This window comes from Rhineura floridana, chromosome 19, assembly GCF_030035675.1.
Source record: "Rhineura floridana isolate rRhiFlo1 chromosome 19, rRhiFlo1.hap2, whole genome shotgun sequence".
In the NCBI taxonomy this organism is placed as follows: domain Eukaryota; kingdom Metazoa; phylum Chordata; class Lepidosauria; order Squamata; family Rhineuridae; genus Rhineura; species Rhineura floridana.
This window is the reverse complement of record NC_084498.1, coordinates 2,709,390-2,737,255: the sequence shown is the minus strand read 5'-3', so window position 1 is coordinate 2,737,255 and position 27,866 is coordinate 2,709,390. Positions and strand designations below refer to the sequence as shown.

Sequence of the window (27,866 nt, the reverse complement as noted above, 5' to 3'; positions counted from 1 at the left end):
CCTACAAGATTGGGACAGATTAATTTATGTTCTGAATTAATGAATGGTTTTTTAGCTTAAAATTTGATTATGTTGATCTATATGTATTGTTTTTATTCTTGTTGTTCGTCGCCTAGAGTGCCCCTAACCCGGACAGATAGGCGGCTGAAAAATAAAATTTATTATTATTAATTTATTATTATGCATGAGACAGAAAAAATGAACGGAGTTAGGGGTGGTGGTATCTTTCTGCTCCCTCGAGTCACCCACCCAATAAAATGAAGACCAGAAATACTGCTCCACACAGCACAGACTTAATTTATGGAACTCATTGCCACAAGATGTGGTGATGGCTACGAAGATAGCTTTAAGAAAGGAAACAGAGAGAAATTCATGGAGGAGGCCAGGCTAGGCTGACAGGCTCGGACCTGAAAGATCAGCCTTCCAATCCCTGATGAGCCATGAAGCAAACTGGGTGACCTTGGACCAATCACTGCCTCTCAGCCTAACTTACCCAGCAGGGTTGAATGAATGAATGAAACTTTATTTTTACCCCGCCCTTTTTCCAAATTGGAACTCAGGGCGGCTTACAAATAAAACTACATGTAGTTAAAAACATAGAAAAACATACAATTAAAATACAATTAAACTATACACAACCTTAAAACCTTAAAAGGCACTTAAAAATCTAAAAACAATTTAAAATGATACAAATAATAATATAAAACAATAAAACAAGCCTTGTAAAACCCAATCCTAAACACCTTCTATCCCAAAAGCCTGTCGGAATAAAAAAGTCTTTACTTGCTGACGGAAGGATGGCAAGGAGGGGGCCATTTGTGCCTCCCTAGGAAGGGAGTTCCAGAACCTAGGAGCAGCCACTGAGAAGGCCCTATCTCGCGTCTCCACCAATCGCACTTGTGAGGGTGTTGGGACTGAGAGAAGGGCCTCTCCTGAAGATCTCAGGGCCCGGGCAGGCTCGTATAGGGAGATATGGTCTGACAAATAGCCCAGACCTGGGCCGTATAGGGCTTTAAAGGTCAAAACCGGCACTTTGAATTGTGACCGGAAACAAACTGGCAGCCAGTGGAGCTGTTGTAACAAGGGAGATGTATGGTCCCTGTAACCAGCCCCTGTTAACACTCTGGCTGCAGCTCTTTGTACCAGTTTAAGTTTCCGAACAGTTTTCAAAGGCAGCCCCACGTAGAGCGCGTTACAGTAGTCTAAACGGGATGTAACTAAGGCATGCATCACCATAGTCAAATCAGGCATTTCCAGGAACGGGCGCAGCTGGCACACCAGTCTTAAATGGGCAAAGGCACTCCTGGCCACGGCCAAAACCTGGGCCTCCAAGTTCAGAGCTGAGTCCAGGAGCACACCCAAACTGCGAACCTGTGTCTTCAGGGGGAGTGTAACCCCATCCAGCACAGGCTGAATCCCTATTCCCTGATCTGCCCTTCGACTGACCAGGAGCACCTCTGTCTTGTCTGGATTTAGTTTCAATTTGTTTGCCCTCATCCAGTCCATCACTGATGCCAGGCACTGGTTCAGGACCAGGACAGCTTCCTTGACTTTAGGTGGAAAGGAGAAATAGAGTTGGGTGTCATCCCCATACTGATGGCACCAAACCCCAAACCCCCGGACAACCTCTCCCAGTGGTTTCATATAAATGTTGAATAACATGGGGGACAAAACTGAACCCTGAGGGACCCCATAGGTCAATGGCCAAGGAGTCGAACAGGAGTCCCCCAACCCCCAGGGTTGATGTTGAGGATGAAATGGGGAGGGGAGAAGCATGGACACCCCTTTTAGTTCCTTGCAGGAAAGGCAGAAGATAAGTGGAGTAATTAACAATAAATAAATAAATAAACCTCCATGTCCAGGGGCAGTGTACCCTAAATACAAGTTGAATAGAAACAGTGATGGAGGGCTGCTATTTTCAAGCCCTGCTTGGGCCTCACCTTTGCAGAAAGTGCTCGTACTTCCGGCGGTAAGCGAAGCCGGCTCGCCTCACCCTCAGGTGCTCCATCAGCCCCAAGTACTTCACCTGGTGCCTGATCAAGGAGTCATCAAATTTGTCTGCAGGAGAGAAAGGCCACACCAAGTTCAAAGGGTTGGTCTGAATGATCTCTAAAGGATTCCTCTCCCAAACTGTGACTCCAGTTGTAAAAAGAGACAAGCTAATGAGGTCAAACCTAAGAGGTCATGCTTAGCCAAACAGATTCCCTTTTTTCAGGAGGATGCGCCTTGGCTTCACTAAAGAGATGGTCAAGTACAGATGATTTGTTGCCATAGGAAGTAATGCTTAGAGATCCAATTGGAGAAGCATGGCTTTCTACCCCCACCCCCATGGCTGGAGGTGATGTCAAAGGGGGTATGTGTGTACGTAAGAGGGCAGTGCTGGAAATGAGTCTGAAAGAAATACAGAGGCCTGCTTTGCTCTCAGTGAGACTCCAATGCTATGGCATTGGGGGTTCCCCTAGAAATCTGATGGGGAGCAAGATTTGCTGGACTGCTGGTTGTGAACCTCCTTCTCACCTGTAGCCTGCATCAATAAAACCTTGTATCACATATATGTGCAAGTAAAACCTTCTATCACAGGAATGCCCTAAGTCACTAGCTCCTCAAGGTGGTGCCAAGATCTTGGAGCATGCCCCTGTGGTGCAGCTTTTGGGGCAATAGTCACAATCACCAGACAGAAGGCCCACCAGGAGTCACAATTAGCTCTGCTGAATTTGTTACCTGGTGCAAATAAGTCCCTACTACATAAATGGTGGCAGAGGAGGAGTTCATCTTGAAATAGCAAAAAATTAGAAAAGTGCAGAAGAGTTACTAATGGAAAGGTAGTACCAAAGGATTATAGTGCTGCCTGAGAAATGAATGTGTGCAGCATGTACTTTTCAGAGGAATTGCAAGCAATGATGCCCTCAAGGTGTAGGGGGTAGCTTTATTAAATGTGTAAATAGTTCAGATAATCAAGTACAGCCACCTCAAATGCATGGATGATTGTGGCAAGATGTATTTCATCAAAACATCTCAACCAGACAAAGAAATATTTTGACAATCAGTTGAACTATGTATTGTTGTATGCCATCCCCATCTTGGAGTGGTGCGAGACTTGCAGGGGTTCGAGTGCTTACCCAGGGTTTGGTTTTCTTGGAAAGAAGGTCAGTCTTTTAGGATATATAGTTTTTTATTTACATCCATTCCAGTCTCAGCTTAACATGGAGGGGTTCACAGCATTAACAGCTCCCCATTGCCCATAGCTTTGGGGATACAGGGAGCATGGAAGCCTCTCTCTCTGTTTCCTGTTTCCAGCCTTTCCTTAGACTAGACTAAAAACACAAGCCTCTCCTTGGCCTCAGGATGTGGGGAGGAGTGCCCCTCACCTGAATGAATTCCAATACCTCCCTTTGGATATGCAGATTGACCGCTCAATAAGTCCATTAACTCACATGCTAGCTTAACAAAGGGAACTAGCCTGACCAGTGGAGCAGGTTTCTTGCTTGCATAGCCCAACGTCAGATACCAGGTTGGAAGGGGACACAAAGAAATCATCTATCTCATCCCTCAACTCCATCACAATATGTTGTTTTACATCATCATGACCACAGAGGAGTGTGATCTCAAGTTTCTGTTATTTATTTGTTTCTTTGTTAACTTATGGAACTTATGGAATTTTGTGCATTTACAGCAACAACAAAAACTTCCCTCCAGTGACTCATTCAAAGGAGAATAACCCAGAGTTCATGTTGGAAATCCCCGCAATTCCTCAGATTAGTGTGGGCATGACAGTGAGTCCCAGTGTGGAGCTGCAGAGTTAAGGCAACAAGAAGATCCGTACTCACTGCAGACTCCGAAAGAAAAACCAAACCAGCTTTTTGCCTGCATATTTTCTAAGTTTTTTCCCCATGAGGGCTGGAAATCTCATTGGGCCAAGCACAATAAGGATGATGATGTTTCACATACATCCCTCTGAGGTTAGTACCACTGAGGTATCCTTACCACCCTCTTTGTCATCATTGGGTTTAATGCATCTAATGTAGGATGGCTCCTTCGACATGAGGATGTCTATCAAACTGACCAGGCTGGTTTTGAACTGAGTTGCAACCTGAGCAAATGAAAAGAACTCATTTAAAACACAAAGAACGCCACTTAGAAAGTATGGCTACAAGGACAAATTACCGGGGGAGGGGGGGGTTAAGCACCAACCGCCACCCCCAGGGACAGAAAGATCTTTCCATTTCAGTTTTCTCTATATCTCATTTTTCCAATCTTAAATTCAGTTCTCCACATTTATGCGGCAATTTGTGCATTTTGGGGGGGAAATCCTCATGAAAATTCTCCAGCATTTTAGTGCAAATTTCTCCTAATATTGTTGCAGGCAGTTTTGACTAATGCAGATATTTTTGCAAGCAATGTCTTGTCATATAATGCATCTTTCTATGTGATTTTCATTCATATATTCATTTTTATGCACACTTTAACATGTGCTTCTTGGTAAACATTGTTTCGTTGGCAATCTGCACTGCAAAATCCGGATAAGTGTGAATTTCCAAGGACGGCTGAGTTTCGGCTCTCATATTGTTTTGGAAAGTGCGAATTTGATAGATTTGGCTTGAAATGTGAACTGAATCAAATTTCTCCCCACCCCCACCTTAAAAACCGATTTAGCTAAGTCATTTAAAGCTGGGCAAAGCCCTTTCAAGAGCTGAGCCCTGCTATATAGGTTCACAGTTAGAGGATAAACTCACCGTCTCAGGCCTTCTCCGGTTGTCCAGCTCTGACAGGTGAAAACATTCTTTCAGGATGCCATTTTTGGACCTACACAGCACCTTGGAACAAAGGAAAAAGCAAAATCACTGAAGAGTTACTGTGAGGAACGGCAGGGTTTAAATTTAAATTTAAACAATAATAATAGTGTTCCATTCAAAATTCACTAAAAAAATGATGAACATTTTCTAGAAGCGTATAGGGCACAGGAAGGGGGGAATAAAATGTCTCTAAAAATCATAGACATTTGTGAAAAAAGATGGAAATATTGGCAGTCAGGCCTTGCTGTGTAAAAACCCCTCCAAGCCTTTTATTATTATTATTATTATTATTATTATTAATCCCACCCTTCCTCCTGAGGGAGCCCAGAGTGGATTTTGAAGTATGTATTTTGAAGGATGATTACGTTTCTGTTCACATATAGTTTTGCAAAGTGCAAATTTGGTAAGTTTGCCTTTACATGCTAAATCAAACAGATGATTGAGATCGAGTTGAGACAGAGGGAAATTAAAACTGGGAGAAAGAAGGAATGGAATGGAGGACCCTCAACAGGAGCACTCCTCGCTGCAACATCTTGTTGTAAGCCCGTTTACATTTGTTCATGATCGGCATATCCTGATGTGAACTTGGAGCCTCTCCTGGTCTCCCATCCAGATGATGGTTCACATTTCTAAGTGCTAAAAAGACTTGTGGCACAGGCATAGGACACAACTTTGCCTCTGAGCAAATTAAGATTTTATAAGCGCAGTGGGGAAAAGGTTTATAAGGGGGCAAAGGACAGGAGATCTGGGGAGGGAGTGTGCAAAAAGGGCCTCCATGCCCCCCCTCAACTATCCCTGCATTGTTGCAATCCCGTAGCCTTATCTGTTGTTCTCAGAGGAGGCATTAGACCCCCCTAAAACCTCATTTGTTTTACATTAAATAATTCCACTCCCTGGGTATATGGGTTGTATTCAGTAGTGCAGTGGTAAATTCATGTGTGCAGGGTCCATAACAGTCACAGCCACGCCTCCTCTAAGATTATACTACCTTCTAAGATTATAGAGTAATCTGGCCAGGCCGGAAGATTATTCCCAGTGGCCAACACACTCCCCTTTCATGCTGATACCTGGCTCCCAAATATTAAGAGATCCAAAACACACACCCCTAGAGACTGTGCCTGACTACACCCCTGGTTGTATTCAACTAACTTTTACTTTGAAATTAAGGGACCTAGGTCAGTTATGGACATTAATTTCAATGGGTCTACTCTGGGTAAAAGTTAGTTGAATACAACTCAGAGTATTTAAATTTATACATAAACATGCATGTCTGTGTTGCTACTTAAATTAACTACTCGAGTCAGGGATAAAACAGCACAGAAATCCAAGCAATAAACACTACTTATTTTTACCTCTTTAAGGTTCCGGTACAGCAAATCGTTATTTTTTTCCAAAAATCCTGGAATTTGGGGTGGGGGTGGGGGTGGGGGACACAGAGGAATAGTCAAGACAATGCAAATGTAGGAGAGAGAGAAAAATGCTTCTAAATAGAAGCAAAGATGACACAAGGAAGCAAACATTGGTTGCATTCACAAAGCTAAAGGAGTTCTTAGAAATTTCGCGTGAGTGCAGCAACGGATGGCATATCTTGTTTATGCAGCCAGTTCAGAAACCCTGGCCTGAGTTTTGACACATTTTACATTTGGGTTTGGCATGTTTGGTTTGGAGCAAGCGGCACCTCCTCTCTCTCACCTACTGTGCAATAGGTCACCTCCCCGGCATAGTGGAGAAGGCGAAAGTCCATCCAGTCAAGAGATTTCCGAATCTTCTGATCTGCAAGCTTCCGGCTGGAGAGAGAAATAAAAGGAGAAATAAAACCCAATCAGGATTTCTTTTAGGGGGGGGGAACTGCGTTTGCACCTCAGTCAGGGCCAAACACATAAGCAGGGAGGGTGGGGCCAGGACAGGGGTGCTCTGAACAACAGAACTTGAGACAAGAGAGCACTTCCAGGAGGCTGAGGGCGGATGGGGGAAAGGTCTCCGGGGGAGGCTACAGTGCTTCGGTGCATACGTCAGGAAGTGGGCATGGTTCCCCACTTTGTCCTCCAACTTTTCCAGGAAGCTCAGGTCCGTCGCTTCTCCAGGCCGCAAGCATTCTTCATCCTCACACAGGAAGAAAATGACAAGGGCTGTCAGTCCTTCATCTAGCCAAAACTGGATCACCCCAGGCGAGCAAGAGAGATTCAGGAATACATTCAGGGGGAGCTTCTACACTGCTGGTTCTGTCCTTTCTCCCTCCCCCTCTCTCTCTTTTGAGAATGCTCTTGCCACCACAACAAAAGCAACACTGGAAAGGAGTCCGAGGCCACGCCTCTTGGGTAGGGCAGATGCTTCCGCATCGCCCAAAAAGGAGAAATGCGTCACCAAGAAAAGGAACAAAAGCGGACCCGGATTTGCATAACATCGGCATACAATAATTTGTATGTATAAATGCAAATTTAGAAAGAATCACTATAATTTAAACAGATGTACAGTACCAATGTTGGGGAACAAGACTATGACCAGGTACGCTTGCTCACTCTGCTGATCAGCTTTCGCTAACTATGGATGAGCAACTTCAAGGCCACCCTGAGCTCCCTTCTTAGGGCTCTTGATCTTTAAACTGGATTCTGCCTCATCAGCACATTGCTAGACATGAAAAAATGGAAATGGACAGCCTTCAAGTCGATTCCGACTTATGGCGACCCTACGAACAGGGTTTTCGTGGTAACCAGCTTTCAGAGAGGGCTTACCATTGCCTCCCTCTGAGGCTGAGAGGCAGTGACTGGCCCAAGGTCACCCAGGGAGCTTCGTGGTTGTGTGGGGATTCCCAGGTCGTAGTCCAGCACCTTAGCCACTACACCGCAGTGGCTCTAGTGGAGTTCTAAGTGATACTGCAACCACTTGTGCAGTCAGGCTGGCCCCAACTAAGGCAGAGAGGGAACCCAACAACAACTCGGTGCCTGAGCATCAGATTAAGAGTCCTCATACAATAAGCTTTCACAGACATGCCCAAATTCAGTGTGGCTGCCAAGTGCACCAACTGACCTCTTAACAGACCAAGAGGAACATAGGAGTCAGACCATGGTCCATCTAGCTCAGTATTGTCTACACTGACTGGCAGCGGCTCTTCAGGCTTTCAGGCAGAGAATCCCTCGCAGCCCTCCCTGGAGACGGCATCGGGGATTGAACTTGGGACCTTCTCCACACGTGGCAGATGCGCTGCCACTGAGCCACGGCCCGTCCCCAAAGGGAGAAGGTGTTGGAATGTATGAGGTTCAACTCCAACTTGGTGGGTTGAGGCTGCATGGGGTTAATAAGGGTAGCTAGAGAGAGCTAGACCTCTTGCTGGTTGAGGCTATACCTATCCCTTTGATCCTGTAGTCTCTTCCCTTCCTGCTAGGCTGATAAGCAAAGGAATGTTGATCCCAATTCCTTCCCACCTCTCTCTGTGTTCTCTTTCTCTCGAGAGGGGAGCAGACATATTCTCTTTGTCTCTCCTCTCAACCAGGATGAGGGCGAGTACTGGGACCAGTGCTCGCTGCTCCAGTATAGCCAGTTAAGCTAGATATAGAACTCTTTCCTATCAAGCAAGTACTTCCAGAATAAAGTAGTTGTTTCTTATTTTAAAGCTTAAAGTCTCTGTCTGACTAATTTGCAGGGAAGGTAGAATCTTAGCAAAGATTCATGCACACACAATAAGCTCGCTCAATACTCTCCTTTCCACAGCACATACACAACTTTGCTACGCATCTCAATAGAGAGCAAAATTCCGACAGAAGGTGCATGATTGTAGTCAGGCCCGTGCCTTGCCTGCCTGGTGTCTGGCAGAGAATTCAACACACTGAGGACCTTCATTTTCTGTCATGTTGTTAAATCCAGTTCCTTGTCCTTAATGTAGAAAAGAGAGCTCAAAGGTATGCAGGCACACACTTCTGAAATGTAGATCCTTCCACATACAGTACATGGCAGGATACATTTCTAGCAGCACCAAAATTCCGTTTACCATTTAAAAATCAGAAGGTTAAATGACTTAAGGAAATTGGATAAGACAACAGCAGGTTCAAATATTCACCTTGCAACATCAAACATCTGCTGAAGTAAGGAGGCTTTCACCACTGTCTTAGGAACTGAGGTCCAACTTTTTAAGATGATTTTAAAGCTTTTTTTAAAAAAAGATGTTTTTAAATATGTTTTGTTTTAATATATTTTAAGGTCTGTTTTGCTGATGTTTTAGAGTGTTTTAAGTATTTTTGTTTCCTACCCTGGGCTCCTACTGGGAGGAAGGGCAGTATCTATCTATCTATCTATCTATCTATCTATCTATCTATCTATCTATCTATCTATCTATCTATCTATCTATCTATCTATCTATCTATCTATCTATCTATCTATCTATCTATCTATCTATCTATCTATCTATCTATCTTATTGAATTTATATCCTGCCCTTCCTCCCAGTAAGAGCCCTGGGATATAAATTTAATAAATAAACAAATACACAAGGAGCAGATTGCCCAGTTAGGCATATTTGGGGAGGGGTTCTGAAATGGTGGTGCTGCCAGCCAGTGCCACTACTGAGAGGGCCCTGCTCTCCTCCCTCATTGTGTGAAGCCAGAAGGGACTTGAGCAAGATTGCCAGGAGAGAGCAGAGCCTCCATGATCAGCACAAACTGAATAACTTGTGCAAGCAAGGAAAAATATTGCATAGTAACTTAATTTATCTGACTCTCCCTATTCAGGCTGGAGTATGGCAGATCCTCTTCTAAAGTCCAATGATGGGACCCAGTACAGAGCATGGCTCCCACTTTGGGCCCCGAGGATCAGAAATCCCACCAATTATAAGGGACTGAGGAAGTCTGATTGAAATACTGGTACGCCACCAAGCCTGATGAAGTTTCAGCTAATGATAGCTCAGCCTCACGTTGCCCATGTATAAATCATTTGGCTCCAGACCTCCGTCATCAGGCGAGAAAGGTCCCATCAGCACATGAAAAAGGCCTCATTCTTGAGTCCTCTTTTCCGCGAACACCCATGACTTCTAAAGGCCGGTTCACACCAGAAAGGTCTTCCCTAACCTCCAAACAGCGACTTTCTATGGCCAAGACGTTGCATTTTGTCCAGCAACTTTCCAGGCTTGCATGACACATTCCCAGAACACCAACACAGGCTTAAAAGCCTGAAGAGTTTTCATTGGCTGTCATCAATCACAACAACTTTGAGACAGGACTCCCCCCCCCAGTTAGATATTTGAGGGGCCGTGCAGCTGCTGCTAATCTCCCTCTCGCCTTCGTTAGACAAGTCCCTAAGAAGGGCCAATCTGGATCAGGCCAAAAGAGGCCCATCTAGTCCAACATCCTATTCTCACAGTGACCCACCAGATGCCCCAGTGGGAAGCCCATAAGCAGGACCTGAGCGCAACAACCGTGCTCTCCCCACTTGTGATTCCCAGCAACTGGCATTCAGAGGCACATGGCCTCCAACAGTGGAGGTAGAACCTAGCCATTGTGGCTATTAGCCATTGGTAGCCTTATCCCCTATGGATTTGTCTAATACTCTTTTGTTTACTATTTATTTATTAATTTTATATCCCACCCTTCCTCCCAAAAGGAGCCCAGGACAACAAACAGAAACATTAAAAACACTCTAAAACATATTAAAACAAAACATATTTAGAAACATCTTAAAAAGCAATTCCAGCATAGGCGCAGACTGGGATCAAGGTCTCTATGTAAAAGGCTTGTTGAAAAAGGAAGGTCTTCAGTAGGCACTGAAAGGATAACAGAGATGGTGCCTGTCTAATATTTAAGGGTAGGGAGTTCCAAAGGGTCGGTGCCACCACACTAAAAGTCTGCTTCCTATGTTGTGCAGAACAGACCTCCTGATAAGATGGTATCTGCAGGAGGCCCTCACCTGCAGAGCGCAGTGATCGACTGGGTATATAAGGGGTGAGACGGTCTTTCAGGTATCCTGGTCCCAAGCAGCGTAGGGCTTTGTATACCAAAACCAGCACCATGAACTTGGCCAGACAAGTTGGTGGCCCTCATAGCTACTTCTTATTCCCCCAAATTCCATAGTTCAGCTGTGCGCTGCATAAAGATACTATGTCATGCGATGTGCTTGCACTCAGAATTTCCCGATACCCTTTTGCATATTTGATGCTTGCAGAGGAAGATGAAATGCTGAGCACTTGCAGCATCTTATGTGGCATGTTGCTTAGTATCATTTCAGTGTCATCCGTGGTGCCTTGCAGACTTGAAAATGGAAATGGACTTCCTTCAAGCCGATTCCAATTTATGGCCACCCTATGAACAGGGTTTTCATGGTAAGTGGTATTCAGAGGGGGTTTACCATTGCCTCCCTCTGAGGCTGAGAGGCAGTCACTGGCCCAAGGTCACCCAGTGAGCTTCATGGCTGTGTGGGGATTCGAACCCTGGTCTCCCAGGTTGTAGTCCAACAATCTGACCACTACGCCACACTTGCTCTCCCTTGCTGGACTTACATATAGATAAAAGAGAGATCCCTGCTATCAATCTAAGTGGACATAGGAAGCAGACCTTTAGTGCAGTGGCACCTACCCTTTAGAATTCCATCCCCGTAAACATTAGATATGATACCGTTATCCCAGTCTGTGTCTGTGTTGCAATTACTTTTTCAGATGTTTTTAAAGCTTTTTCCCCAAAGATGTTTTGTTTTAATATGTTTTAAAATCTTTTGTTTTGTAATATGTTTTAGAGTGTTTTTAGTGGTTTTGTTTGCTGCCCTGAGTTCCTTCTAGAAAGAAGGGCGGGATATAACTCTAATAAATCTAGAAGAGACACTGGGGTAGGAAAAGAGAGGGAGCCTTGCTGGGTCCTAGCAAAAGGGGACACATCGAGTCACATATCCTGCCTCCCCCAGGGGCCAACCGGATGCCACACACTGCTCATGATGCCCTTCCTCTTGGTTGCTCCCTAAATCCCTGCTGGCAACTAGCATTTTGTAGAATCGTTCCTCTGAAGTACCCAGCCCTATTAATTTAGCTCTCATGGGCAAAAGCCATTGACTGGTCTCTTCTCTTGCTCTTCAAGTGTCAGTGGTCATTGCCACACTTTGTGGCAGCAAATTCCCTAGATTAATTTTGTTCTCTGTGAAGGATTTTTATTGTTTTTTCGTTATGCATCTACTGGCTGTCAATTCAATAGGATGAAGGATGGACAAATTTGTTGATTTTTTTTTTAAGTCTGTATGGAAATTTGTATGCAGTTTCATCCTAATATACATAATTTTGTACACACTTTTGCCTAATGTACACATTTTGCAAGCAATTTCCCCTAATATAATTCTTTTTTCATGCTATTTTCACTCATTTTTGAATGTGCTTTCCCCTACATAGTTTTGTACATTTTTTGGCTAGAGAACTACATTGCAAAATTCAGAGAAGTGAGAAAATCAGAGGATGGCTTTTGTTGTTGGTTTGTGTATTGTTTCAGGAAGTATGAATTTGAAAGGGACTGAATGAATTTCCATCTCATTCTATGAACATGTGCAGATGCAATGACACAACATGTACTTTACAGCTTGGTTATACTCAGGAATGAGGATTTATTTATTTAAATTTATATCCCACCCTTCCTCCCAGAAGGGGCAGCAAACAAAAAAATTGAAAGCACTTTAAAACATCTTAAAAACAAAAGACTTCAAAACATATTAAAACAAAACATCTTTAAAAAATCTTTAAAAAAAACGCTTTAAGAACATCTTAAAAAGCAATCTTAATACAGATGCAGACTGGGATAAGGTCTCTGCTTAAAAGGCTTGTTGAAAGAGAGTAAGCCAAAAGCCATGTGGAAAAGGTGGGTTCTTCAGGGAGGGAGTTCCTTTCACTGGACCTGACTATGTAGAAGATGTAGCTAAATGGAAGTCATGCATCCCCTTATCGTCCACTCATTACCCAAATTAAAATGGGTTTGAACTTAGCTTAACTGGTGCAGTCTACTCTCAAAGAAACTTAGGAACTGTAGGTTTGTAAAGATGCAAAGAGTTCTATGTTAGAATTCCCAGCAGCTGCTAACCTCCCTCTCTCCTTTAGCTGGCAGCCACGACTCACAAACGTTTGCAGTGTAGACATGCCTCAAATGAATCTTCTCTCTTACCAGTATGGAAATGATGCCTTTGTGTTTCTCTTCCACAAGGTCACAGATGATCTTGTTGTTGAAATACGGGACTGGTTCCCACTGGAATCAAAAGCAAAAGACCCAAGAGGACGTTCATTAAAGCATCACACTTGTACACAACTCCTCGGCAACAAAAACACCACCAGCCCTTTGGATTATTATTATTATTATTATTAATTTACATTTGTATACTGCCCCATAGCCGAAGCTCTCTGGACAGCTTACAACAATTAAAAACATTAAAAACAAATATACAAATTTTTAAAAACTTTTTTAAAAAATTAAAAACACATGCTAAAATGCCTGGGAGAAGAGCAAAGTCTTGACCTGGCGCCGAAAAGATAACAGTGTTGGCACCAGGTGCACCTCGTCGGAGAGATCATTCCATAATTTGGGGGCCAATGTGAGGTAGAAGCACAGAGATCTAGACATAGAATTCAGACAAGGCCTGAGAACAGGCAATTGTTTTTGAAAGTTGTTTGAGAAGCTTCCCAAACAACAGACTGTTGCACTATGAGGTGTTTCACAATTCCAAGCACTCCATTTCAGGTTACCACTCCCACATTGTTTTCCAACCCCCCAAAAAAACATCAGCCATCATTCCATGGCCAGTGAGCATGCTTAGTCTTCACAGGGCCACTTTTGGGTATTTCCTTCCCTTGGGGCTTTTTTCCTAAATGTTTTTTGTACTTCTGCAAACTTTGGGGTTCCCCGCAACCTTGCCAATGCATGTCTGTTGTGTGCATACGTGCCCCCCAAATATCCTGCTTTGGCCACAAAAGGATTGGCACTCTCAGTCTGATCAGCAGAAATAAAGGGAATCAGTTTTTCAGATAAATGGAGTCTGTTTGAAAGAGATTGTTGCTCATAATGTGTACCTCCGCCTCTGGCAGCCACGTTTAACAGGTTTTTTAATTGCTTTAAAAACCTGCAACACCTGTTGGACTGTTTGAGGGATGGGAAACCTGTGGCCCTCCAGCATGGTCAATGGTGCGGGAGTTGGCACCTTCCAACATCCGGAAGACTAGTGTTGGACAGATCGCTTTACTTGTGGAATCAATTTACCACATATATGCCCACTCAACTGCTTCAGTCTGAGGGAACTAACAGTGCTGCAGGTGACACGTAATATTTGTTCTGCAGTTGTAAGGAATTGATCTTTTAGTGTGGCAGCACTTACACTTTGGAACTCCCTGCCTCTTGGCATCAGGCAGGTACCTTTGTTGTACTCAGGGCCAGCACCAGGCATACCAGGGCCCTTGGGCATCAGCCTGCCCTGGGCCCTGGCACCTGCATGTATGCACGCCCTACCTACCTACCTACCTACTGAGCAAGTGAGCAAGCAGGTGGGGGGTGGGGGGCAGGAGGGTGAGTAAGTGAGTGGGTGGGCAGGGGGCAGGAAGATGAGCAAGCAAGCAGGCGGGCTGGCAGGCAAGGGGGTGGGCAGGCAGGCAAGCGAGCAGGCAGGATGGCAGGCAGGAAAGCAGGCAGGTGAGGGGGCAGGACAGCAGGCAAGTGGGTGGGTGGGTGGGTGGGTGGGTGAGGGGGCGGGACAGCAGGCAGGCGGGACGGTGAACGGGCAGGCCGGCGGCTCCCTCCTTATGATCTGTGGCAGGGACACTGCCACAGATTGCAAAAGGGGAGTGCTACACCCCCACCCTAATGAGGGGCCCTTCAGGGGGCCCTGTGGGCCACAGGACCCTCGGCCAGGGGCCGACCTGGCTGCCCTTTGGCGCCGGCCCTAGCTGTACTCTTTCTGCCCCTGCTTAAAACATTTTTGTTTTGGCAAGCCTATCCAGACATGTATTTATTTATTTATTTATTACATTTATACCCCGCCTTTTCTTTCATGATTGAAACCCAAGGCGGCTTACATATGGTTCCAGGCGGTCTCCCATCCAAGTACTGACCAGACCTGACTCTGCTTAGCTTCCGCAGGGAGCTGGCCATATGTCTTTTATTGATAATTTCCATGTTTTATTTAATATTTAATGTTTTTTGTAAACTCTTTGAGATTTTATTATAATCAAGCAGTATATAATTTTTGTTAAATAAAAACTAAATAAAAATCACTGTGCACTTAAATATGTGCTTTACCACAAAATACATACTGAAATACTGATTTTATCCTAAAAGACATATTTTAATACATTTTGGTACATTTTTGAGCCTAAAACTGTATTGCAGAGTATGACATCTGAAGCACAATTATATTGCAATCTGTATATTTGTCCAGGAGGTGCAAATTAGCTCAGTTCCTTCAAAAAGATGGACCAGATTAAATCCCCTTCCATCCCTTTGGAGGGTCACAGGTTCCTCATTACAGTGATAGATTTACCAAGTCCAGCTGATTTTGCATCCCAGCATCCCTCTTCTTAGGTGACTCTGTCTATCCCTCTGGCCACCAAGTAGGGATGAAAGAATCTGTCTGCTTCAGTTGCTTGTTTTTCCCATCTTAAATTCAGTTCCCCACATTTCCCTGCCAGCTTGCTGTTTTATAAGGTCCTTGTGAAAATTCATCAGCATTTTAGTGCGGCTTTCTTCCAACATGCACATTTCTGCATGCAATTTTGCCAACATACTCATTTTTGCAAAGCCATTTCTCCCAACGCAATGCACTTTCTATACTATTTTCATTCAGATATGCACACCTTGCCCCAGTACATGCATTTTTGCACCCAGTACTTGACTAGAGAATTGCACTACAAAATTCAGAGAGGCACGAACTTCAAAGGATGACTGTATTACAGCTTTCACACTGTTGCAATAAATGCAGATTAGGTAGGCTTGCCTTTAAATGTGTACTGTATTGAAATCCCCACCCCTCCCTACTGCCAAGTGCAACTCAGGGGTGACTCAAGTACAAGGAGATTGGGGGGGGCATGGCATGTCTTTACCTCAATGCCCTCCAGTTCATACTCCTCTTGCTCAGCCTTCAGGGTCATTTCTATCAGCAGCTGCTGGAGCTTCTCATTGCAATAGTTGATACAGAACTGCTCGAAACTTGTGAGAAATCCCAAGTGCAGAAAAGTAATTTGAAATACACAGACCTGTTATTCTCAAACAGCAGCAGGAGGAGGAGTAACCTGTTTCTGGATCATACCTACTTTCACACTACAGGGAGCAGGGGAACTCACAGGATTGACGAGCAATCCCCCTTTCCCCTCTCGCCCCACCAGTAACAAGGGGTCCACTCACTGTAACCCATAATGTGCCAGATTTCCGTGTGCAGGGGTTGTTTGGTTTGGTTTGGTTTTTTGCCCAGAGGACCCTTCAGAAAAGCCACACTGAGCCTCTGAAGTGGAACAGCCCAGAAACAAGTTCACCTCCTTAGGCCTCATTCCCACAAACAGCAGCTAAAAATCCAACTGCTTCAACGGTAAGAAAAGTTCTGAAGGGCAAATTCTTATTCCTTATCTAGGAACAAGGAAAGGCAAGTAGAAGAGCAGATTTCTCTCTCCCCAATAGAGGTTATGAACTAGGCAGAAAGCAGGCTGGGTTCTGGGCATCTTCTCTCTCACTTTAGGATAAAACATTCTGAATGAGTTGCTGCTGAGTCGGCGCTGCAGTTTGGCGAGAACAACATTGATAGTTGGCAGGCAGAAAATTGTTTTATTTTAACAGCCATGTGTCCTGCAGAGCTGATATCTCTGCTGCTTACCTTTTAATTTATATTTTGAAATACAGTTATGTTTTCAAATGACTGCTTTTTTAACCCAATTTTCAGCCCCTTAGGGGAACCTCGGCCGCCATCTTGGTTAAGGGCAGCACGGCATGTGCAACTGCACAACAGCCAAGAAAGGTACGTTGAGCAAAGGAATGGCGGGGGCTCCAAAGCTCTAGCCATACAATTCATGGCAGCGATCCTGCTGTGAATCGCTGAAGGGGATCGCCAGGGCCCAGGACAGGCTTGTGCCCAAGGGCCCCAGCATGTCTGGGGCTGGCCTTGGCTATTTGCATCTCCTTTTAATTCACATGGTTCACATGACGTTAATGGCAAACAGGAGCTATCATGCAGTTTCCCCCTGTAAATCCGTACTAACTCAATCCGCTGATAATACAAAAAGGGAAGGAAAAAAACGTCTTCATGCCGTATCTCTAGTGCTTGCAGACACTTTGCTTAGAATCTTTTGTGGGTATGTCAATCGTTCCCCTCTTCACGCCTACTCCCTCCTCCTCCATTCATTTTGTTTCCTGTGGGCTGAAAAGCAACTTCTGGCTGCTCTCCCCCGTTTTGTTGGCCTTTTTTATGCCACTGCAAACATTTCCTTCTTTTTCTTTTCCCCCTAACTTGTGTGCAAAAGCATAACAGTGCTCAAACAAAGATTTCTATTTCAGCTGTATTGTACTAGTGAAAACACAAATAATTGCACTTCCAGGTTGTTGTTTTTCTCAATGAAACTTACTGGTAGAACAAACTGAGACTGCTTGGCTGCCATGCAACCAGAGGGAGTGGAAATATTAAATTAGAGGATGTGGTCATTAGGAAACTGCATGATTGATCCTTCCCCTCAGTGTGAATAGAAAACACCGCGTTTGCAGCTGGCATTGAGCCCTTGCTGTGGATGATGCAAATAGAAAATGAAGGTAAAAACATCATCTTTAGTATGAAGTAATGCTCCCATGTGGATAAGCCCCTAGACAACATGTTAACCCCTCTATGCACACACTCCCTCTAAATCCCAACCAGCTTGGTTCAGCTATCCTTGGCCTCAGCAGCTTCACGACAGGCATTTCTAGGGTGCCACATTTATTTATTTATTTATTGTTATGTTATTGTTATTATAGCCCACACTTCTTCCCAGTAGGTGCCCAGGGCAGCAAACAAAAACACTGAAAACACTCTTAAACATCTTAAAAACAGGTTTTTAAAACATATTTAAACAACTTTTTTTAAAAAAAAAAGGTTTTTAAAAAGGTCCATATCTGTGAAGTTCCCAAGCAGATTCATATGGGAAGAAACAATTCCTAAAGATCTTCTAGTTCAGGAGTAGCAAACTCAGGGGCCTAATATGGGCCCCCAAGCAAATCCCCCCCCCAAGCCCACTGGTTTTGGCATCAAAAGGAAAATAATTAGACATGGTGCTAGGTTGGGTGGAAAGACTTAATCCTGATAGAGATGCATATTGCCCCTCAGATTTAAGCATCAGATTCAACATTTGAAGAGGGTTGGGCTCCCTCTGTGTTCCTGCGTGCCCTCTCTTAGGCGTGTGTGTGTGTGTGTGTGTGTGTGTGTGTGTGTGTGCACATCCCATGTTTATCCTGTACATGAATGGGTTGTGTGGCCACACCCATCATGAACATGTGGCCCCTGGTAAGTGGGCTATGGGTGAATGTGGCTCTCAGGCCAAAAAGGTTAGCCACACCTGTTCTAGTCTGAGCCTCTTTATGGGCTTCAGGTCTTCAAAACTGGCACCTGGAATCAGTCCCAGAAACAGACTGACAACCAGTGAGGTTGTCAAAGCATCAGTAAAAATATGTGCCAATCTGATGATGGCAGGCAAACATCTAGTCCAACCCTCACCCTGCTACGTGCAGGATGACCACAGCTGGAGATCCCCAAGAGAAACCTTTGCCTGAAGACCTTCAGGGAAGGCAAGTCTACCACCTTGCTAAGTGATGGGTCCCACTGTCAAACTGCTTGTCATTTTCCTTTAAATTCAGTCAAAATCGCCCCTGTAACTTCAGCCTATTAGGTCTAGTTTTGTCATCTGGAGCACCAGAGAAAAAGTATTTGCCCTTTTAGCCTCATTCAGTCTTCATGGGGCTAAGCTAGTGGAACTGCCTAGTAGAACTTCTCATGACTTGGAGATTTTATTTCTATTAATACAACCTAACATCACATTAGCCTTTTCAGTAGCTATGGGCTAACACTGCTGGCTTATGGTCAGTGCCTGTAATACCAGAATCTGGACCAATCAAAAGTTTCCACACTCCTGTCTTCTGGGGCATCCCCATGTTAAGTGCATTACAGTAATCAAGTCTGGAAGGGACTCCAGCATGGATAACTTACCTGTTTGTTTCAAAGACTTCAAAGCCATAAATATCAAGCAGCCCAATCACAGTTTTCCTGGTGAGATCCTGCCAAGCAAAGCAAAATTAGAGCAAGGGCATCTTCAGGTGTCACTTCAGGGTCCTGTCGCCTGTGGTGAACAGGCCACCAGCCTGGCGTGCAATAAGCAGAAGCATGTCTCAAGGTGCACACTACCATTGAAACCAGAGGATATTAAAATTATGTAGAACAACCCAAAGTGTAAATTTGATATTTTGGATATTTGTGGATATATTTTATTTTAATATATATATTAGAGTTTGTAATCTTTTGATTGTGAATTGCTCAGGGTTTTTTTTTAAGTTGTGGTCTATAAATTGATTAATAAATAAAAATAAATAAAAACCTTTCTCTGCATAGGAATGTGATATGGGATCAAAATACACGTCAAATAATGTTGTGCAAATACAAAACCCAATTTGATTTTGCAGGAAAGGGAATGAGAAAAGCAAGAGGCATAGCTGGCAGGAATCTAGTTTTATGTCTCAAAAGTTTTCCATGTCGATTTTACAGGAAAAAAATACAAACCACTGACAAGTTTCCCTTTGCCAGTCCCAATCCTTCTCGCAAAATCAAACAGGATTGTTAAAAACTCCTTCTGACCCCCAATAAATCTTTTTACATGAATTTTCCCACCTGTATCTCCTCTGTGGAAGAAAAATACAAATCACATCAGAATTAGCTAGAGTGTGAGGCATTTAATACAACCAGTAAAATCTAGGGAGAGAGTTTGTATTGGACAATAGCACCCACCTTCAACTTACAAGTGAGGAGATAGTTGCATTTTTAAAGGATTATATATTTTATTTTAACATTAGATACCAGATACATACCAATAGATAGATACCAAATACAAACAGAAAAGAAAATAAGGTAACAGGTATTTACCATAAGAAAAAAGATAAAATAAAAATGTTCTGGATTAGCTGGTGCTGGATCTTATGATTACCTTATTGAAACAAAACCCTTTCCAATCTAACATCCCCAATTATCCCAGTGTCGTATAAAGGATTCACATCGTTCCATATAGCCCAAATTGCTTAATCTTCCTTCTCTGAACATAATGTGTTAGTTTGTCCATTATCGTGAGTGCAAGACATTTTCTTATCTATTCACTAACAAAAGGTGATTGTGCCACTTTCCAGCTCTTTGGCCCATAATATTTTAGCACCCATTATCATGAATGATACCAAGGATCTTAATCTAGGTAGCATCAAAATAGATCAGAAGGGAGTAGAAAAAGAGGAAGACCCCAACAAGAGATGGACAGATTCCATCAAGGAAGCCACAGATCTGAACTTACAAGATCTGAGGGTGGTTTACAACACATGCTATTGGAGGTCGCTGATTCATAGGGTCGCCATGAGTCAAATTGACTTGGAGGCACGTAACAACAACATACTTGGAACAGATTCCCCCAAAAAGCGTGACCACCACATATGTATAAAGTTTGCATTTAATGTTTGGCACTTCAAACACTTAAAGTGGTTAACAGAATACATTTTATTCAGCCTCTCCGGGGTTAAATGCCACCTAAATATGGGCTTATACTGAATTTCACAGATTAATAAACATAAAGAGCTCTTATCTAGTATCAGCACCAAGATCTTTGCCCACAGGCTGTCTGAGACTGTACCACCAATATCTCTTTCCCACCTCCTCTTAGAGATTGTTGTTCGTACATCCATTAGTAATTCATAATTTTCAGTTAATAATCGAGCTCCTTTTCCCATGATTTTCTGCCACATTTGCTGTTGTCTTAAAGCTACACCGGGGCCCAGAGTATTCAATGCAAAATTCCAAATTTGAGGATACTGCAGCCAAGGGGGTGACCATCCTGCTGTTTTTAAAGCAATCTCCTGCCTTGCCTTTTGTTGGAAGTGTTCTCTACCTAACTTACTTCCATTGTAAACTGATATGCTCAGGGAAGCTGACTTGCCCCTCCTTCCTTTGTCTTCTTCTCTGACTATCCAAAGAGAGGAGACATCTTTGTTTACTCTCTCTCCTGAGCAATGAGGACAATATCCAAGTCTGGTCATTGCACCTCCAACGTAGTTAGTTAGTTAGAACTAGGTGTGCCTTTCCTATCTACTATGTATTTCTATAAATAAAGTAGCTTTTCTTATTTGACTAAGTCTTAAATCTCAGTGATCTCAATGCGGGATAAAAGCCTGCTTCCAAGGTAAATACATGCACTGGTACACACACAGCTCAGACACAAAGTATCTCTGCATATTTCCATAACACCTTTTAAGATCCCCAAACTTTGGTACTCTTTTTTTCTTCCAAAATACAGAATTTGATAGAGTGATTCCTTTGTACAAAAAATTCATGTCTAATTACTGAGGTCCAATGTGATCTACCAGGACTTAATATCTCTCTGTATAACCCAGAACCTCAGTAATTGCTGTAATACTAAGGATTGACTGGACAGGGACTGGACTGGATTGTCTCTTAGTACACCATAACAAAAAATCCAGAGGTGTAGCCACATATTGCTGTTCAAGCTTGAATAGGGCTTTATTCTCACTTGGAGATAGCTCATTTTAATCCAATTTTTTTGTTAAAACGCCTGTATTTTGGTTGATATTCCGAGATTTTACCAAAATACTAGATTATTCTTAATCCATCTGGACAGTGATGATCTCGCCTCTGTTGTTCACGCTCTGGTAACTTCTAGATTGGACTACTGTAATGCGCTCTACGTAGGGCTGCCCTTGAAGACCGTTCGGAAACTTCAGCTAGTGCAAAATGCGGCAGCCAGGTTGTTGACGGGGACCCATTGGTCCGCGCATATAAGACCTGTCCTGGCCCGTTTGCACTGGCTACCTATTCGTTTCTGAGCCAGATTCAAGGTGCTGGTTTTGACCTATAAAGCCTTACACGGTGTGGGACCGCAATATCTGATGGAACGCTTCTCCCGCTATGAACCTACCCATTCACTTCGTTCAGTATCTAAGGCCCTCCTCCGGGTACCAACCCATCAGGATGCCCGGAGGATTGTTATTAGATCCAGGGCCTTTTCTGTGGTGGCCCCCGAACTATGGAACAGCTTACCTGAGGAGATACGCCTGGCGCCTACGGTACTTTCTTTTAGGCGCCAGGTTAAGACCTGGTTATACTCCCAGGCATTTTAACGTTCATGTTTTATATTTAATGTTTTTATTCTACTTTGTTGTGATTTTGTATGTTTTATTGTAACTTTGTATTTTAACTCTGCTGTTCACCGCCCAGAGAGCTATTCGCTATGGGCGGTCTATAAATAAAATATTTATTTATTTATTTATTTATTTATTTATTTATTATTTCAATTTATATACCGCCCTTAGTGAAATAGCTCTCAGGGCAGTGAACAAACAAAATAAAATACAATATATCATAATAAAAATACAAAAACATATACAAACAAACAACGAAAAGCACAGCAAAAACAAAATAAATACTACAAAAATTAAAATACAGATTAAAAGATTTAAAAAGTTAAGAAGATTAAAATGCCTGGGAGCATAAAAAGGTCTTTGCCTGGCGCCGAAAAGATGGAAGTGTAGGCACCAGGCGTACCTCTTCGGGGAGGCTGTTCCACAACTCAGGGGCCACCACAGAAAAGGCCCTAGATCTCGTAACCACCCTCTGGGCTTCCCGATGGGTTGGTACCCGGAGGAGGGCCTTAGATTCTGAACGAAGTGAACGGGTAGGTTCATAGTGAGAGAGGCGTTCCACAAGGTATTGAGGTCCCACGCCGTGTAAGGCTTTATAGGTCAAAACCAGCACCTTGAATCTCGCCCGGAAGCAAATAGGAAGCCAGTGCAGACGCGCCAGGACAGGTGTTATATGCGAAGACCGACTGGTCCTCGTCAATAATCTGGCAGCTGCATTCTGCACCAGCTGAAGCTTCCGAACTGTCTTCAAGGGCAGCCCTACGTAGAGCACATTACAGTAATCCAATCTTGAAGTTACCAGAGCGTGGACAACGGAGGCGAGTTCGTCACTGTCCAGATAGGGGCATAGTTGGGCTACCAGACAAAGATGGTAAAACGCATTCCGTGCCACCGAGGCCACTTGGGCCTCGAGAGACAAGGGAGAGTCGAGAAGAACCCCCAAACTACGTACCTGTTCTTTCAGGGGGAGTGTAACCCCATCCAGAACAGGGTAAGCATCCACCATCTGAGCAGGGAAGGCGTTCACCAACAATGTCTCGGTCTTGTCTGGATTGAGTCTCAGTTTATTAGCTCTCATCCAGTCCATTATTGCGGTCAGGCAACGGTTCAGCACATCAACAGACTCACCTGAGGAAGATGAAAAGGAGAAATAGAGCTGCGTGTCATCAGCGTACTGATGGCAACGCACTCCAAAACTCCTGATGACCGCACCCAGCGGCTGCATGTAGATGTTGAAAAGCATGGGGGACAAGACCGATCCCTGGGGGACTCCACAATGGAGAGTCCATGGTGTCGAGTGATGTTCCCCAAGCACTGCCTTCTGGTGACAATCCGCGAAGTAGGAGCGGAACCACTGCCAAGCAGTGCCCCGACACCCAACTCCGCAAGTCTCCCCAGAAGGATACCATGGTCGATGGTATCAAACGCCGCTGAGAGATCAAGGAGAATCAACAGAGTCACACTCCCCCTGTCCCTCTCCCGACAAAGGTCATCATACAGGGCGACCAAGGCTGTTTCGGTGCCAAAACCTGGCCTGAAACCGGATTGAAACGGATCTAGATAATCGGTTTCATCCAAGAGCGCCTGGAGTTGGCTGGCAACCACCCGCTCCAAAACCTTGCCCAAAAAAGGGACATTCGCCACCGGTCTATAGTTATTCAGATTATCTGGGTCCAAGGAGGGTTTCTTTAAAAGAGGTCTCACTACTGCCTCCTTGAGGCTACCAGGGACTACTCCCTCCCTCAAGGAGGCGTTAACCACTTCCTTGGCCCAACCGGTGGTCCCAGCCCTGCTAGCTTTCACTAGCCAAGATGGGCAAGGATCCAGAACAGACGTGGTTGCCCGAACCATTCCAAGCACCTTGTCCACTTCCTCGAGCTGCACCAACTGAAACTCATCCAATAAAGAAGGACAAGGCCGTGCTCCGTACACTTCAATGGATTCATCTGTCACAACATCAGAGTCAAGGTCCCTGCGGATACATGCGATCTTATCTTGAAAGTGTCCAGCAATTTCGTTGCAGCGGGTCTCAGATGTTTCCATAGTATCGTGGGGGCGAGAGTGTAAGAGCCCTCGCACGACTTTAAAAAGCTCCGCTGGGCGGCATAAAGATGATCTAATAGAGGCAGCAAAATAGAGCTTCTTTGCTGTCCTTACCGCTTTTGTATACAACTTATTGGTGGCACTTACCAAAGCATAGTTGTATCCACTGGGAGTTTTCCTCCATCTGCACTCCAGCCTCCTCCTCTCTTGTTTCATCGCTCTCAGCTCCGGAGTATACCACGGAGCGGTATGAGCTCTACACCGGAGGGGGCGCGTGGGAGCGATCGTGTCAATAGCCCGGGTCATTTCCGTATTCCACAGTGCGACCAGGGCCTCGACAGGAGCACCGGTCCTATCAGCCGGAAAATCTCCCAGAGCCCTCTGAAAACCTACGGGATCCATCCGGCTCCGGGAGCGGATCAACTTAATAGATCCTCCACCTTTGCAGAGGGAAAGAGCCGCTGTGAGTCTAAATCTCAACAAGCGGTGATCTGTCCATGACAATGGGGTAGATGAAAAACACCCCACCACCAGATCACCATCTCCATGTCCAGTGGCGAAGATCAGATCAAGAGTATGTCCCGACACATGCGTTGGGCCAGTAGAAAATTGAGACAGCCCCATTGTTGTCATGGAGGCAATGAAGTCCTGAGCTGCGCCAGATAAGACAGCCTCGGCATGGATGTTGAAATCCCCCAGTACCAAAAGTCTAGGGGATCTCAACAGCACCTCCGAGACTATCTCTGTCAGCTCAGCTAAGGAAGCTGTTGGGCAGCAAGGTGGACGGTACACCAACAGTATTCCTAGTCTGTCTCCCTGGCCCAATACAAGGTGGAGACATTCCAGACCAGTTGCCGTCTGGACAGGGTGCTTGGTGAGAGGAAAAGAACTCCTATAGACCACGGCGACCCCCCCTCCCCGGCCCTCAGATCTACCACAGTGCTGAACCAAATACCCGGGTGGACAAAGCTGGGAAAGAGCAACTCCTCCCTGATCAGCCACCCCGGTCTCGTTTATACATGCCAGGTCGGCACCCTCCTCCAGGATTAAATCATGGACAAGTGAGGATTTATTATGTACCGACCTGGCATTCAAAAGCAGCACTAACAAAATAAAATAAATAAAGAAATAATATTGGGGTAGAGACAGCCGAGGGTAAGCTATAGAAATCATATCATCAGCATTATCAGCTGACAGCATATAATATGGTTTTAATTTAGGTGCGTGCACAGCTTTAACTCTAGGGTTCTCCCCCCCTTATTGCACTAGCCAGCGGCTTTATCGCAAGGGCAAATAACAACCGAGTTGCATTTCTGAATGCTCTGCCCTGTAAGAATACGCTTCCCTGCTTGCAGCCTTGTAGCCAGCCTTCCTTGTTAGGTGGGGCAGCCACATTTCTAGGTGGCTAATTTTTGGGGGGGGGGGGAAGGTGTATAGCACCAGAAAATCCCCCACTGGTGGAGAGGATATGAATCACTTAAGTAATTATAGGGTGATCCACCCTCAGTCAGGGAAAGTCTTGAGTGAGCAGACTTTTAGGGACACTTCCAGATGTGGATTTTGTTGTTCGCTCATCCTTACTTATTCACTGATTTTTTCCAGAGTCCTATGGGAGCCAGTGTGGCATAGTGGTTAGAGTGCTGGACTAGGACCTGCGAGAGCAGGATTCGAATCCCCACACAGCCATGAAGTTCACTGGGTGACCTTGGGCCAGTCACTGCCTCTCAGCCTCAGAGGGAGGCAATGGTAAACCCCCTCTGAATACCACTTACCATGAACACCCTATTCACAGGGTCGCCATAAGTCGGAATTGACTTGAAGGCAGTCCATTTCATCTCATTCTTAAATTGCTCCTGTTCTTAAAACAAGCTGTCATTTTTAAATGGTGGCTGTCATTGTCTGTCATGTCGTAAATTGAAAAGACACTTTTCCAAAAAAAAGAAATTCTAGGGGGAGGGAAACACTGCTCCAGGAGGGGTGGTGCACCCATTTGCCCCACCCTGGCTACAGAGCTGCCTGCATGTATAAATAGAAAGCTAGGGTTCAGTCTAGCCTTCACTTCCTTGGCTGGGTAGCTTTTTATGTGCAGGGAATCTTTGACATGGGACAGGATAGTCAATAGGCAGCCCCCACCTGCAGGGTAAAAGGGTAGAGCCCAGGAAAAGCATTATCACTTCATTCAGCTGCAAATTGCATCCAACACACACACACGCCCACCCACTCCAAGGAGTGGCTTGGAGATTAAGCATAGAAAAGCAAGCAGTTACTCTGGAGCCATTGCCAGATCACCATCAGGAATAGTGCTGTGTTTTATTTTATGTTTTAAAAAGATCACTTTGTATTATATACAGCAAGAGACCCACCTTGTTTGCTAAAGAGCCATTGATTTTGTTGACCAGCCAAGTAAATGTCCGCCCATATATAGCCTTCGCTACAGCATCTCGAGCATAAAAAGCCAGGTCGACATCCAATGGGCTTAAAACCTTTGGGGAGGAAAAGGATGGGGGAGAAGAGGGGCTGTCATTGCTTGAATTTGCTATTACACATCTTTGCAACCAAAGCAGAAGGCGCTTGTCGTACCTCTTCAAAGCGGGCTTCGATTTTTCGGTGAGTTAGGGCTTCTTGCAGAATGGATAGGTGGACCCCCAAAAGCTAGAGAGACAGACAGAGAGAGAGAAAATATGCCTTAAATTGCAAAGTCTGGCAGTGCCTTTCATCAGGATCAACCAAGATTTGTGCAAGCTTCTCTGGGAGAGGCAGGAAACAGGAACATGCAAAGCTGTGTTAACATTGATCCCTCTAACTCAGTATCGTCTGCTCTGACTGGCAGCAGCTCTCCAGGATGTCAGGCAGGGTTTTCTCCCTACCTGGAGACGCTGGGGATTCCATCTGAGGCCTTCTGCATGCAGTGCAGGCACTCTACCACTGAGCACCGGCCTTTCCCCACAGTGCATGGGATGGGGAGGGTCCCAAAGCTAGGTCAGCTCTTGAAGCTTTGAGGTCTGCATTTAGTTAGACTCAGTCTGAAGACAGAGATTGCAGGCTGGGCTCATCTCTGTAAGCTCCTTGCAGGCATCAGGGTAACCCCAGGTAGGTGTCTGGGATGAAGCAGCAATGGCTGCCTGCTCCCCCATTTTTTAAAACACAAAACCCAGGAAACACCCAGAGGGGGTTGATGATGCCGAAAGCGCCAGCAAAGACTCTCGTGTTTTTCTTTACACTGGCCAAGCCAGAGATTTAATTCCAGGTAAAGTCAGTGGAAGCCATGTGGTCATGAGTCAATGCTGAGCAGTTGAAGGGGGTGCCACTCTTAAAATGCAAACTCCATGTTCAAGTAGCAGAAAATCAGCTTCTTCTGGTTGTATGTTGTTGTCACTCTTTCTTAAATTACAAGGCACCTGGTAGTGGGAGAAATGTAGGCCCACCCAAGAGCCTCCCTCAGGGTTCCCCACTATTTGAAGTGAGGAGGGGCAAAGGAGGGCCCTCTCAGCAGAGGCACCCCAAAGATGGAACAACCTCCCACAGGCAGGCTCACCTAGCAACCACTGCAATGGCTTTTCAGCAGGGGGCAAATCACTTTTTGTTTTTCTGGGCCTGTCAACCACTGTTAACCTCTTGTTATTTTGGCTTATGCTGCCTTTATCTATAAGTGGCTTTCACCGTTTAGTATTTTTCTCTTCTATTTT

The 27,866-nt window shown here is 44.7% G+C and overlaps 1 protein-coding gene across 4 annotated transcripts in view; it reads right to left on the bottom strand.

Moving 5' to 3' along the window:
- Window positions 1–27,866, bottom strand: part of MYO1H (myosin IH) — a 101,390-nt gene that overhangs the window by 22,253 nt on the left and 51,271 nt on the right. For all 4 annotated transcript variants that reach the window (XM_061602283.1, XM_061602285.1, XM_061602284.1 and 1 more), the window contains 11 exons: window positions 26,761–26,832; window positions 26,544–26,663; window positions 18,941–19,008; window positions 15,825–15,930; window positions 12,907–12,987; window positions 6,805–6,896; window positions 6,486–6,580; window positions 6,146–6,192; window positions 4,734–4,814; window positions 3,985–4,090; window positions 1,941–2,058 (listed from right to left, as the gene is read on the bottom strand). In XM_061602283.1, the coding sequence (XP_061458267.1) occupies window positions 1,941–2,058; window positions 3,985–4,090; window positions 4,734–4,814; window positions 6,146–6,192; window positions 6,486–6,580; window positions 6,805–6,896; window positions 12,907–12,987; window positions 15,825–15,930; window positions 18,941–19,008; window positions 26,544–26,663; window positions 26,761–26,832 (986 nt within the window). The remainder of the gene's footprint in view (window positions 1–1,940; window positions 2,059–3,984; window positions 4,091–4,733; window positions 4,815–6,145; window positions 6,193–6,485; window positions 6,581–6,804; window positions 6,897–12,906; window positions 12,988–15,824; window positions 15,931–18,940; window positions 19,009–26,543; window positions 26,664–26,760; window positions 26,833–27,866) is intronic.